At 44.3% G+C, this 13,703-nt stretch overlaps 1 protein-coding gene across 1 annotated transcript in view; it reads left to right on the plus strand.

Annotated features, from left to right (window-relative positions):
- The first annotated feature begins 4,534 nt into the window (after nt 1–4,534).
- Nucleotides 4,535–13,703, plus strand: part of RAB38 (RAB38, member RAS oncogene family) — a 50,639-nt gene continuing 41,470 nt past the window's right edge. Inside the window, exon 1 of the mRNA XM_077298572.1 lies at nt 4,535–4,805. Coding sequence (XP_077154687.1) covers nt 4,604–4,805 — 202 coding nt within the window. The 5' untranslated portion in view covers nt 4,535–4,603. The remainder of the gene's footprint in view (nt 4,806–13,703) is intronic.

Consider the following 13,703-nt stretch of genomic DNA (forward strand, 5'->3'; position numbering starts at 1 on the left):
CCAGTGGTTTGCTGTTACCTTTGCCTGTTCCGAAGAGGCCTTGGACGCACATTTCCATGGATTTTATTTCAGATCTCCCTGTCTCTCAGAGAATGTCTGTCATCTGGATGGTTTGTGATCGTTTTTCTAAGATGGTCCATTTGGTGCCCTTGCCTAAGTTGCCTTCCTCCTCTGAGTTGGTTCCGCTGTTTTTTCAAAATGTGGTTCGTTTGCACGGGATCCCTGAAAATATTGTTTCCGACAGAGGATCCCAGTTTGTGTCTAGATTTTGGCGGACCTTTTGTGCTAAGATGGGCATTGATTTGTCTTTTTCGTCGGCCTTCCATCCTCAGACGAATGGCCAAACCGAACGAACTAATCAGACCTTGGAAACCTATTTAAGATGTTTTGTTTCTGCTGATCAGGACGACTGGGTGACTTTCTTGCCATTGGCCGAGTTTGCCCTTAATAATCGGGCTAGTTCTGCTACTTTGGTTTCGCCTTTTTTTTTGTAATTCGGGGTTTCATCCTCGTTTTTCCTCGGGTCAGGTGGAGCCTTCTGACTGTCCTGGAGTGGATCTTGTGGTGGATAGGTTGCATCAGATTTGGAATCATGTGGTGGACAATTTGAAGCTGTCACAAGAGAAGGCTCAGCGCTTTGCCAACCGTCGTCACTGTGTGGGTCCCCGACTTCGCGTTGGGGACTTGGTGTGGTTGTCTTCTCGCTTTGTTCCTATGAAGGTCTCCTCTCCTAAGTTCAAGCCTCGGTTTATTGGTCCTTATAATATTTTGGAAGTCCTTAACCCTGTGTCATTTCGTTTGGACCTCCCAACATCGTTCGCTATTCATAATGTGTTCCATCGGTCGTTGTTGCGGAGGTATGTGGTGCCTGTGGTTCCTTCGGTTGAGCCTCCTGCCCCTGTGCTGGTTGAGGGAGAATTGGAATACGTGGTGGAGAAGATCTTGGATTCTCGTATTTCTAGACGGAGGCTTCAGTATCTGGTTAAGTGGAAGGGCTATGGTCAGGAGGATAATTCCTGGGTTGTCGCCTCTGATGTTCATGCGGGCGATTTGGTTCGTGCCTTCCATGTGGCTCACCCTGATCGCCCTGGGGGTTTTGATGAGTGTTCGGTGACCCCTCCTCAAGGGGAGGGTACTGTTGTGAACTCTGTTTTCGGCCTCCCTCTTGTGGTCACAGGTGGTATTGTGTGAGTTTTGTTTTTGGGCTCCCCCTGGTGGCTTTGTTTGTTATTCTGCGGGTCTTGGCTGGATCAGCTGCCTCGTTATTCTCTAGGGAGGTTCCTACTTAGCTCTGCTACACCTTCACTTGTTGCCGGCTGTCGATGTATTCAGTGCTATTCTGATTACTCCTGACTATCTTCGTTTTCAGTCTCTTCATGAGAAGCTAAGTTTCTGTTTGATTATTTTTTGCTCATCAGTCTGCAATATGATTTCTGTGTATGATGAGTTTAGTCCAGCTTGCTAATATGTGATTTCTTTCTGCTGGTAAGCTCTGGGGTACGGAGTTGCTTCCCCCGCACCGTTAGTTGGTGCGGGGGCTCGAGCAATCTCTGCGTGGATATTTTGTATAGGGTTTTCTATTGACCGCACAGCTCCCTTCCTATTTTCTGCTATCTAGTGTTAGCGGGCCTCATTTGCTAAATCTATTTCATCTCTGCGTTTGTGCCTTCCCCTTAACTCACCGTTAATATTTGTGGGGGGCTTTTCTATATCTTTGGGGTCATTTCTCTGAGGCAAGTGAGGACTTTACTTTCCCTCTAGGAATAGTCAGTTTCTCAGGCCGTGAAGAGACGTCTAGGATTTCCAGGTAACGTTCCACGGCTACCTTTAGTTGTGTGCGGATAGGATCAGGTTGCGGTCAATCTAGTTACCACTTCCCCAGAGCTAGTCGTCTGTTTAGTTACTTAGCTAGTCAGATTTGCGATCCTTGCCACTAGGATCATAACAGGGCACGTCGCAGTGCGTCGGGCCGACGTACCGACACATGCTGTGAAAGAAATGCCCGACGTGGGCATCGGAAGCAGTCTTACGATGCTTCCGCTGCCCCATTGCAAGGTCCGGGGAGGAGGGGGTGGAGTTTCGGCCACGCATGCGCGGTCGAAAATGGTGGACTCGATGCACAAAAAAAATTACATGTAACTTTTTTGTGGCGGCGGTCCACCGAAACACGACGCAACCATCGCAGGACGGTTGCAACGTGTGGCACTGCATCGCAATGCGTCGCTAATAAAAGTCTATGGAGAAAAAACGCATCCTGCGGGAAACTTTGCAGGATGCGTTTTGTCTCCACAACGACGCATTGCGACGTGCAGTGCCCGACGCTAGTGTGAAAGTAGCCTTTGTCTGTTTCAGTAGCTCCACAATCATTGGGAAGACTGCTGACCTGACAGATGTACAGAAGGCAGTGACTGACACACTCCACAAGGAGGGTAAGCCACAAAAGGTCATTGCTAAAGAAGCTGGCTGTTCACAGAGTGCTGTATCCAAGCATATTAATGGAAAGTTAAGTGGAAGTAAAATGTGTGGTAGAAAAAGGTGCACAAGCAACAGGGATAACCGCAGCCTGGAAAGGATTGTTAAGAAAAGGCCATTCAAAAATTTTGGGGAGCTTCACAAGGAGTGGACTGCTGCTGGAGTCATTGCTTCAATGGCCACCACACACAGACGTATCTAGGACTTGGGCTACAAGTATCCCATTCCTTGTGTCAGCCACTCATGACAAATAGACAATACCAGAAGCGTCTTACCTGGGCCAAGGAGAAAAAGACCCGGACTGTTGCTCGGTGGTCCAAGAGTCTGGAGGAAGAGTGGAGAGGCCACAATCCAATCTGCTTGAGATCTAGTGTGAAGTTTCCAGAATCAGTGATGGTTTGGGGAGCCATGTCATCTGCTGGTGTAGGTCCACTGTGTTTTATCAAAACCAAAGTCAGCACAGCCGTCTACCAGGAAATTTTAGAGCACTTCATGCTTCCCTCTGCTGACAAGCTTTTTGGAGATGGAAATGTCATTCTCCAGTAGGACTTAGCCCCTGTCCACACGGCCAAAAGACTGTATCACTGTGCTTGATTGGCCAGCAAACTCGCCTGACCTTAACCCCATAAAGAATCTATGGGGTATTGCCAAGAGGAAGATGACACCAGACCCAGCAATGCAGATGAGCTGAAGGCTGCTATCAAAGCAACCTGGGCTTCCATAACACCTCAGCAGTGCCACAGGCTGATCACCTCCATGCCATGCCGCATTCATGCAGTAATTGATGCAAAAGGAGCCCCGATAAAGTATTGAGTACTTTTACAGAACATACATTTCAGTAGGCCAATATTTCAGATTTTATACAGTTCAACTACCTTTTCCCATAGATTCTTTGACAATTCTTTTGCTTTCCCAATGACTCACAATCCAGAAATGTCAGTGGCTGATGAAAGATGCAAGAGTCTGTCTGGATCCCAGAAACTCACTCAGCTTTTAAGCACACTCACTGACTACAAGAAAACAGGTCACAGGTGAGGATGTTACATTTAGGAGCCATTCACACCCATTTGTGTCAACTTCTGTGCATGTCATCAGGCCAAAATCACCAGGGGATGTGAACTTTTGATCAGGGTCATTTGGATGTTACAGAAATAGAAACAAATATTAAAATGTGTTCCAGTACTCCCTTGAGGTCATAATAAAAAAAGAGGTGTAAAACAGACAAGTACTTTATTTTTCCACTGACATTGCCTGACATAGGCCAAAAGATGAAAACATGAATAAAAGATGCAAAAACTATTTGAATATTTGAATGAGGAAACATGTGCCCACGGTCAGTAATTGGCAGCGCTTTGGGCGCAGCACGCGTCCGCTGCATCCAAAGCGCTGTCGACTTTTGAATGCAGGTGAATCGGCATGTGATCATTGAATCGTGTGGATTCACCGCGTCCAATACATTGGACGGGTGAGATTTATCTTGCGAAGGCTCGTGTCTCCGCAAGATAAATAGACATGCTGCGGTCTGGAGAGAAGAGCTGTATGTCCGTCTCTGCAGATAAGCTGCCGGCGTTTGTGCCCGCATAGTAGGCATAAGATTTGAAGAAATCCCATCCACTATGCTGTAACATCTGGATGCTGCACAATTACGCAGCGTCCAACCCGCAGCATTTACTGACCGCGTGCACCTACCGTTACAGTTCTCTTAACCGCATGTACCAAAAAAATAAAATAAAATGTGCCTGGGGCTAAATTCCCAGTCCTGGTCTAGTTGAATCTGTATTGTAAATATGAACACAACTTTTTGGTAAAAGAAATAAAAAAATGTTGTTTTACATGACCCAACATCATGTGAACCAGAGAGATCTCGATCTACAACTTATCTTGATGCAATGATGCCACACAAGCTTCCGTTTTCTCTGATCTCTCTGCATTTGTCTGCACATTTGTGATAATTTGAGAACCTCCTCGACTCTTTTCCTGACTTTTCGACAGTTGCTTTTTTTTTCCCTTTCAGTATCCCTTGTATTCCATCAGTGCTGTTCCTTCATCCCTCCCCCTTTCCATCCTCATGACCCTGGCAAGAATTTGCTACAGAGCATGGGATTAGTCTTTTGGGAGTTTGGGAATCAAGATGCACAGCCATAACACGGAACATCTCTACAAGATCCTGGTCATTGGGGACCTGGGTGTTGGCAAGACGAGTATCATCAAACGCTATGTCCACCAGAACTTCTCGCCACATTACCGTGCTACCATCGGGGTAGATTTCGCTTTAAAGGTGCTCAGCTGGGACTCCGATACCGTGGTCCGTCTACAGCTATGGGACATTGCAGGTTAGTGGAGCAATAACAGGTTTTGAAATTCTGGAATTGTCACCTGGTTGAGATTCGACACTTTAGCGGGGTTTTGATCCCACGTGAGCATCCGTACGGCAGTGCCGGGAAATCCAACTTGTCGCTCTCCGGGTTTGTAAAACTACAACCTCCAGTGTGGTGCAAGCTTTCGTTTCCTAAAAACTGGACAGTGACAGGTTGATGACCATTGTAGTATTGTAAATCAATCAGGAAAACGGGCCAAGATACAATTTTTAAGAAATATCAGTTTTGGAATTCCAGAGATCCCAGTCTTTTGACATGTAGTGAAAGGGTGATTCCAGGTAACAAGAATAGAGGTGTTGGGGGACGGCTGAGAGCCTCAAAAAGGGAACTTGATCATTATTTTTTATTTTATTTCATGACCCACAATTTTTCATGAGCCGAAAAACCTTTTTTAATTTTCAGCTTTTGGGGTTTTTTTGGACTGGTTTCTATACATCCGGCGATTCGTTGCCTTTTCTCTACTCCACGGTAGCAAAACATCGGAGAAACCGATGGCTGAAGTGATCATACATTTTTCATTCTGAGTATATGGCTCATCAGGTTTGTAGCCGAATTAAAACATTTTTTGTGTGCATCGTTTATTTTTTTGGGCTACGGACACCAGATCAATGCACATCGGGGTGACTGGATGTAAGAGATCAGTTCTGTCCCGCGCTGGTACAAACTGGGACAGTACATGGGAGCCAAGCCTCATGCCATGTTTTCACGACGTGGACAAGTTGTTGTTTTTTTAGTGAAAATTTCCAAAATTGTGGTAAAACTACGTCGCATTTTGCAGCAATTTTTAAAAATCTATGCAGAAACCTATTTTAACCGAAATTTAAAAAAAAAAAATACTACGTGAGTGCATTGTATGAATATATTGTGACTCAGCAAATCCTATACAAAAATGTTAACTGTTTCTTATAACAATATTAATAGAAAATTCTTTACAAATATTTGATTATTTTTCATATTATTCGACTTTTAAACTGCCGTTGCAGTAAATCAAATTTTCAGATGAGGTTTGCGAGAAAGTTCTGTCCTAAATTTTACCCGTTAAAAGAGGTATTAATGCAATGTCCCTTTAATAATTTACAGTAACATTTTGTCAATGTAGCAGAGCTGGAATTGTAATTAGCTCCGCATCATTATCCAGAAAAATGGATTATGCCGTTTTAATGATTCATTAGGAAATCCTTCAGGCTCCATGATGAATCCGTTATTTGACCCCTTTATTAAGGCATCAGGACAATTCATATCACGGTGACTCGTGCCTAGTGTGAAACTCAGCTCTGCTACATACGAATGAAGCTAGTGCAGAACTCCCGCTAGTAAATGTATTAACATGGGTATGCCAAATGTCACACAGCAAGGATAAAATGCAGTGCAGTTCCTGAATTTACTTTAATCTGCAGTAATTACTAGTATGGAAAGTTAAAATGTCTTTGATCGGATGTAGCAGAGTGGAATTTGCTTTCGGTTCATCATCAGTTTTTCTGAGTTTAGGATGTGCAAGATTTATATTTATATTAACTACATAATCAACTCAGCTCTGCTACATCTGCAGCCTAGGGAAAAGAGAATAGCAACTATTTTTAGAGATAGTCCATGCAACTACTGTGGGGCCCATCAGAGGTATAGCTTGAAGGTCAGGGGCCCCAATGCAAAAAATCTGTAAAAGAACCCGTACCTAGAGTCCTATACGCCATTTCTAATCCCGCCAAGCTGTTGCTGCACCTTTTATGGTATACTTAGCATCAATATAATGCCCCAAATGGGACATTTAAACCTCAACCCTGAGATCACCCCTAAAAGGCTCGAAAGGAAGAGTTTGCAAGGCCCTATACGGTAAAATAGCCAGGGTCGCACCGGTGTTTCCTAACTTTTAAGGGATTTGACCCCTGAGTGTTCATGGTTATGAATGGAAGTTGGATTGCGACTTTTAGCATTTTGTGTATACAGCTTCTATGCAGATATATGTGTCTCCATGGTTACAGACTACAAACAAACTCTGTGTAGTCAGTGGTCTCACCCTACTGTACTTCCTGTGCTGCCATGATGTCGATCCTACCGAGGTTATCCGTTTTCGCTATGAAAAAAAAAAGCAGGGTGGAGGGGGCAGAAAAAAAAAGCAGGGTGGAGGGGGCAATGGTAGCTGTGAACATGCAACCCGGCACTAGAACGGGTCCCCATTTTGATACCGACACAAAAAAGAAGGTAGAATAAATGTTACACGGGGACATTAACTTGAAAAAGTAACCCACCCTGTGCTGTGTTGTTGCCACCATTTTGTGAAGTGTTTAAGTCCCCAACACCAGTCATTTTGAGAAAGCCTCTAACCTACCCCCAGAACACACATTTTGGGGCAGGATTGTAATAAACCTCGTCCCCTTTGAACCATGAGCCCCAGAAGATCCAGGACAGGTGGAAGCTAAGTAATAATATATTTTGGAAACTGTGCATTTCTGTCAAGTTGCCGTACTATAATGATGTAATGGTGGAGTGGGCCGAGGAGCCATGATTGTGCCATCATTTGTGGGGCAGGTTGTACTGCAACACTGACATTCTGCTCTAATAGCTTTGATTAAGACCACTGAACCCCTTAGATGCCCAGGACACAATCAGAACTGTGAGGAGCCATTGGTTGCTATGGTATACAGACACCTAACGACGGCCCACAGGTCAGCCATTTTGGAAGGCCTTGCCAGAGGCCGTACCTGATAGGCCGCAGTGCTCGTCAGGGTTACATGTGATGATTTCAGTGCAAGTCACAAGCAACTTGCGTTTGACTTATTATTATTATTGTACATTTTTATAGCGCCATTTATTCCATGGCGCTTTACATGTGAAAAGGGGGCAAATATAGACAAATACAATTAAACGTGAGCAAAAAACAAGGCACACAGGTACATAAGGAGGGAGGACCCTGCCCGCAAGGGCTCACAGTCTGCAGAGGATGAGGATACACCAGGACAGGGTAGAGCTGGTTGTGCGGCGGTTCAGTAGGTTGAGGATCACTGCAGACTGCAGGCTTGTCGGAAGTGGTGGGTCTTCAGGTTCTTTTTGAAGGTTTCTATGGTAGGCGAGAGTCTGATGTGTTGTGGTAGAGAGTTCCAGAATATGGAGGAAGCAAGGGAGAAGTCTTGGATGCGGTTGTGGGAAGAAGAGATGAGAGGCAAGAAAAGAAGGAGATCTTGAGAGGATCGGAGGTTGCGTGTAGGTAAGTACCGGGAGACCATGTCACAGATGTATGGAGGGAACAGGTTGTGGATGGCTTTGTATGTCATTGTAAGGGTTTTGAACTGGAGTCTCTGGGTGATAGGAAGCCACTGAAGGTCTTGGCATAGGGGAGAGGCTGGGGAATAGCTGGGAGACAGGTAGATTAGTCGGGCAGCAGCGTGTAGGATGGATTGGAGTGGTGCCAGAGTGCTAGAGGGGAGGCCATAGAGTAGGAGGTTGCAGTAGTCAAGGTGGGAGATGATAAGGGCATGCACTAGTGTTTTTGTGGTGTCGCGGTCAAGGAATGCGCGGATCCGGGAGATATTTTTGAGTTTGAGATGGTAGGAGGAGGCAAGGGCTTGCATATGTGGCTTGAAGGAGAGGGCAGAGTCGAGGATCACCCCGAGGCGTATGGGACTGGGGAAAGTGAGCAGCCACTGACATTGATAGATAGGTCTAGTGGAGGGGTAGAGTGAGATGGAGGAAATATGATGAATTCTGTTTTGTCCATGTTCAGTTTTAGAAAGCGAGCAGAAAAGAAGGCCGAGATAGCAGACAGACAGTGTGGGATTTTGGTAAGTAAGGAGGTGAGGTCAGGTCCGGATAGGTAGATCTGCGTGTCATCGGCGTAGGGATGATACTGCATACCATGGGATTCTATGAGCTGTCCTAGGCCGAAGGTGTAGATGGAGAAGAGTAGGGGTCCTAGAACAGAGCCTTGAGGAACACCGACGGACAAGGGGCGGAGTGAGGAGGTGGTGTGGGGAAGGGAGACACTGAATGTTCGGTCTGTCACATATGACGTTATCCAGGATAGGGCCAAGTCTGTGATGCCAAGAGATGAGAGGATCTGTAGGGAGAAGGGAGTGGTCCACAGTGTCATAGGCAGAAGACAGGTCCAGGAGAAGGAGGACAGAGTAGTGTCGCTTGCTCTTGGCAGTTAGTAGGTCATTGGTGACTTTAGTTAGGGCAGTTTCGGTTGAGTGATGGGGTCGGAAGCCAGATTGTAACTGGTCAAAGAGGGAGCAGGAGGAGAGGTGGGAGGACAGTTCAAGATGGACATGTTTTTCCAGTAATTTTGAGGCATAAGGGAAAAGAGATATCGGGCGATAGCTAGACACAGAGGATGGGTCGAGGGAGGGCTTTTTGAGGATGGGTGTGATCTTGGCATGTTTGAAGGATGAGGGGAAGACACCTGACTTATCTGTGATTTGGACATTTTTTATACATTAAAACCACAGTTCTAAAATAGACACACGACAGAAAGTCAAAGATAAGATGTACGGATGATGGTTTTCAGTCACGCGACTTGTTTGAGAATTGCCGTCACGCAACCCATGATGCTGTGTAGTCGGGACACACATAACTACAGTATTACCTGAGGAATCAGAAGATTAGACATGCAAAACCCCTAGTGGGACTAAGAAAAAAAATAGATTAAAAAGTTTTTGAAAAATAAAAACAAAAGAATAGTAAAAAACACAAAAAAAAGTCTTACAAAAAGTCCTTTACTAAGTAACATGTTAATAAAATAAATGCATTGGCCGCAATTCATCAAGACTGGAGATTTTTTTCTCTCGAGTGTGATGAGGGGCCGGGTCTCCTGATTCATGAAGAGAAGCCTCCGTGGGACACGGCACAAATCTTACCTTTAGCGAATGACACAGTTCGTCATGAATTAGACCAGCTGCGACATCGCGCCCCTGCCACGGTATTTTGGCGTAGCTGGGAAAAACTGGTGCGGAAATACCAAAAGTTGCAAAATGTTTGTGCCATAATTTTACGACTTTTCAAACCAATTTAGGGCAAAAAATAATTTCTTTGCTGAATAAGGGCCATTATTTATCAGGCACTTTTTAAAAAAATCATGTTTTTTTTTTTTTTTGTCCATCCAAACTCCCCTCCCCCCAAGAAAAAAACCCTGAATAAAAAGTGTTAAAAAAATAAAATGAAACCCAAAATGGCACTCAAGTAAGAGTCGTTTCATAGGAAACAAATACGTCAAACGAAAAATAAAATTTCTTATGGGACTTGAAATGTATCAGTGCAAAAACAAGTTTTTTAAGGAATTACCAGGGGACACAAGGAATTGTAAGAAATTACCATGCTGAAGGTTTTCCGTAAATTTTATAAAGTCATTCATAATCGTGCGACATGATAAAAATTGTGCAATTACAATTATCCCTACGCGTTTTTCTCCTCTGACCAAATTCCATGGTGTCTTGAATCGTTACCATTTTTGTCTGATTTTTTTCGTCTATGTCACATTCATAACTGCTGTATAGTTGTTAAAAAAAAACTGTCACCAGGCCAAAAGTGGTCATATTTTGCTCTTATTTTATTCCCGCTGTTCTTCTGAGTATTCTGTTGTTTGTTTGTTTTTAATCCGCCATATGGTTCCAGAGATACAAGTCTTTTTATTTGGTCCTAATTTTTAAGGCCTTTACCAGAGGGGCGTGGCTCACATGATCCTCTGGGGCGTGTCTTTAGGCTGCTCTTCATAGGTAGTCTGTGAGCCACGCCTCCTATGTAAAGACCATACAAATCTGCACTAAATTTAAAGGCCCATGTCTCTAGGATCGTAAGGAGATTTGAAAAAAAAAAAAGAATATTCAGGGGAGAAGTGGAAATAAAATAAGAGAAAAACTGCCAACTTTTAACCTTGCGACAGGTATGCTTTAAAGGGGTCCAAAATGAGAAAAAAATAGCTTCTGTGAGTGCTGTGTGTGCAATTTTGACAACGCTTTTTTGATGTGACGCCTTCATCAGGGTTCTTTTCATTTTATTTCCCACCCCCTGAATATGAAATTGGGCATCGAGACAGCTGGTAGGCCTTGGACAGCTGAATTCTCTAAAGATCTCCAAGACCACTTGCCTGTAGCTGGTTTTTCTGCCTCTCTCCACCCAGCAATTTCTAATTTCACCCCTGGTGGCTCAGTGGTTAGCACTGTTGTTTTGCAGCTTTGGGGTCCTGGGTTCAAATCCATCCCACCAAGGACAACATCTGCATGGATTTGGAGTGGGTTTTCTCTGGGAATTCCAATTTCATCCCAAGATATACTGACAAGAATGTGAGTTGTGAGCCTAATGGGGGCAGTGATGACAATGTCTGCAAGGTGCTGTGGTATATGTTGGTGGTATATAAGAAATAGAGGATACGCTGCCCATCTTTGAGACAACCAAGGATGACAGGAGTCACCTGGATGCCAATTAATGACACTTTCTGCTGAAGATACTGCTCCATAAACTTCAACCCCATGGCCATATCTTCCATATATTTCTATAAGGGGTCCAAATTTAGAAGTTGGTATGCCACCCCCTACTCCCAGATGTTTCACCCTTGAGAGGGAGAGTCCTCTATATAGTCACAAATAACATGATTTTTGCCAAATAATTCAGGTTTGCTACATCTTTAGCTATAAGAAATGATGGGATTAGGAGGGTAGGGGGGATATGTGGCTGCACAATAATGGGTTTGTTACATTTATTTACTCACAAATATTCTAAATATCCCGTAAATGTTTCAGCTGATTTTGCCTCTCCAGCTTCGTGCGGCCGCGCAGTGACACAGGAGCGGGCGCAGATCGGAACGTAATGAGAGATAACATCTTACACAATGCGAGCTTGTGTAAGATGCTGCAGGTCATGTGTTGGCAGATCATATGATGCCGCTTCCTGCAGAAGAAACCAGAAAATGAGCTGAAATTCTCAGCATTTCCAGAGCATTTCACTGAGAGCACCGTGGAGGGAACATTCCGCCATCCCAGAAAAATCACAATGATAGACGGGGTTCAGAACACAAAACAAAAGCTTTTAAAAGAGTAACTAAACTTTCTTCTTTTTTTTTCACCAATTTGTCTAATTCCCCAGACTTAATGACACAAGTGCTGAGTTGGCCCATCACTGCCATCATCGGTACTCCAGCTAAAGGCAGGCAAATAAACGGGAGGAAACGCAGAGATTTAGAAGCCGCTTACATGCTATTTGTGTACAGGAATGAAGAAAAATCCCCTAATTTTCTCTAAATTTATGCTTGAACCTCTCAATTTTTCTAAAATCTAATTTGATTCCACTGACACCATGCACACTCTTCTATGCCCCTCACACACATTGCACACATACTAATTTTTCATTTTTTTTTTTTAGCGTCCTTCACCTCGATTTCAACCCATGTCGACTTGATTGATGAACAATCGTTAAGAAGATTGATCTTGTGCAAGACATACTCAAATTAAACAAATGTACACGTACGGTGCACTAACATTAATACATTACACAGGTGGCGTTATTGAGATCCTTATACCCCAACCACACGTATCTATCTATATAATCGTCTAAGGTCCACTTCCATCTGTTTGTCTGTCTTTTTGTCTGTCACGGAAATCCCGCGTCGCTGATTGGTTGTGGCCGGCTGGGCGCGACCAATCAGCGACAGGCACAGTCTGGCCACAAATTGGCCCCTCCATACTCCCCTCCAGGCGGGGCCCTCTCCATACTCCCCTCCAGTCAGCGCCCACATATCGTTTTAGCACTCCGTTAACGCTGCTATTAACCCTGTGTGACCAACTTTTTACTGTTGATGCTGCCTATGCAGCATCAATAGTAAAAACATATAATGTTAAAAATAATAAAACAAAAAAAAATCATTATATTCTCACCTTCTGGCATCCGCGGCAGCCTTTCCAGCTCTTCGTGACGCTCTGGTCCCAAGAATCCATTGCGGCAACGACCCGTGATGACGTAGTGGTCTCACGAGATGATGACGTAGCGGTCTTACGAGATGACGACGTAGCGGTCTCACGAGACCGCTACATCATCAGGGGTTATTGCCAGAAGGCATTACTGGGAACGGAGTGTCGCGAGGAGCATCGCTAAAGGCCTGGGCTGGATCCAGGGGTTGCCGGAAGGTGAGTATATAACTATTTTTTATTTTAATTCTTTTTTTTTAACAGGGATATGGTGCCCACATTGCTATATACTACATGGGCTGTGTTATATACTATGTGGGCTGTGTTATATACTACGTGGGTTGTGCTATATACTACGTGGGCTGTGTTACATACTGCATGGGCTGTGCTATATACTACGTGGGCTGTGCTATATACTACGTGGGCTGTGCTATATACTACGTGGGCTGTGTTACATACTGCATGGGCTGTGTTATATACTGCGTGGGCTGTGTTATACACTACGTCACTGTGCTCTACACTACATGGGCTGTGCTATATACTACGTGGCTGTGCAATATACTACGTGGCTGTGCTATATACTACGTAGGCTGTGCTATATACTACGTGGCTGTGTTACATACTACGTGGCCTGTGTTATATACTACGTAGGCTGTGCTACGAATCAGCGACAGGCGCAGTCCGGCCACGAATTTGAACCCCGCTTCGCTAATTGGTCGCGCTCGGCTGGCCGAATCCTGTGTATTCATTGCATTATTCTGAAATCTTCATAAATAAACTACATACATATTCTAGAATACCCGATGCGCTAGAATCGGGCAACCATCTAGTAGTAGTATAAGAAAGCACTGATGTTATCCTAATGCTACGTTCACAATTCCGTATGTTCTGTTCATTCTGTTTAGAAGAACAAATGGAATTTCTGTGCAAAAGTATCCATTTATATCAGTAATGCACATGGAAG

The sequence above is a fragment of the Ranitomeya variabilis genome, chromosome 3 (assembly GCF_051348905.1).
Source record: "Ranitomeya variabilis isolate aRanVar5 chromosome 3, aRanVar5.hap1, whole genome shotgun sequence".
Lineage (NCBI taxonomy): Eukaryota > Metazoa > Chordata > Amphibia > Anura > Dendrobatidae > Ranitomeya > Ranitomeya variabilis.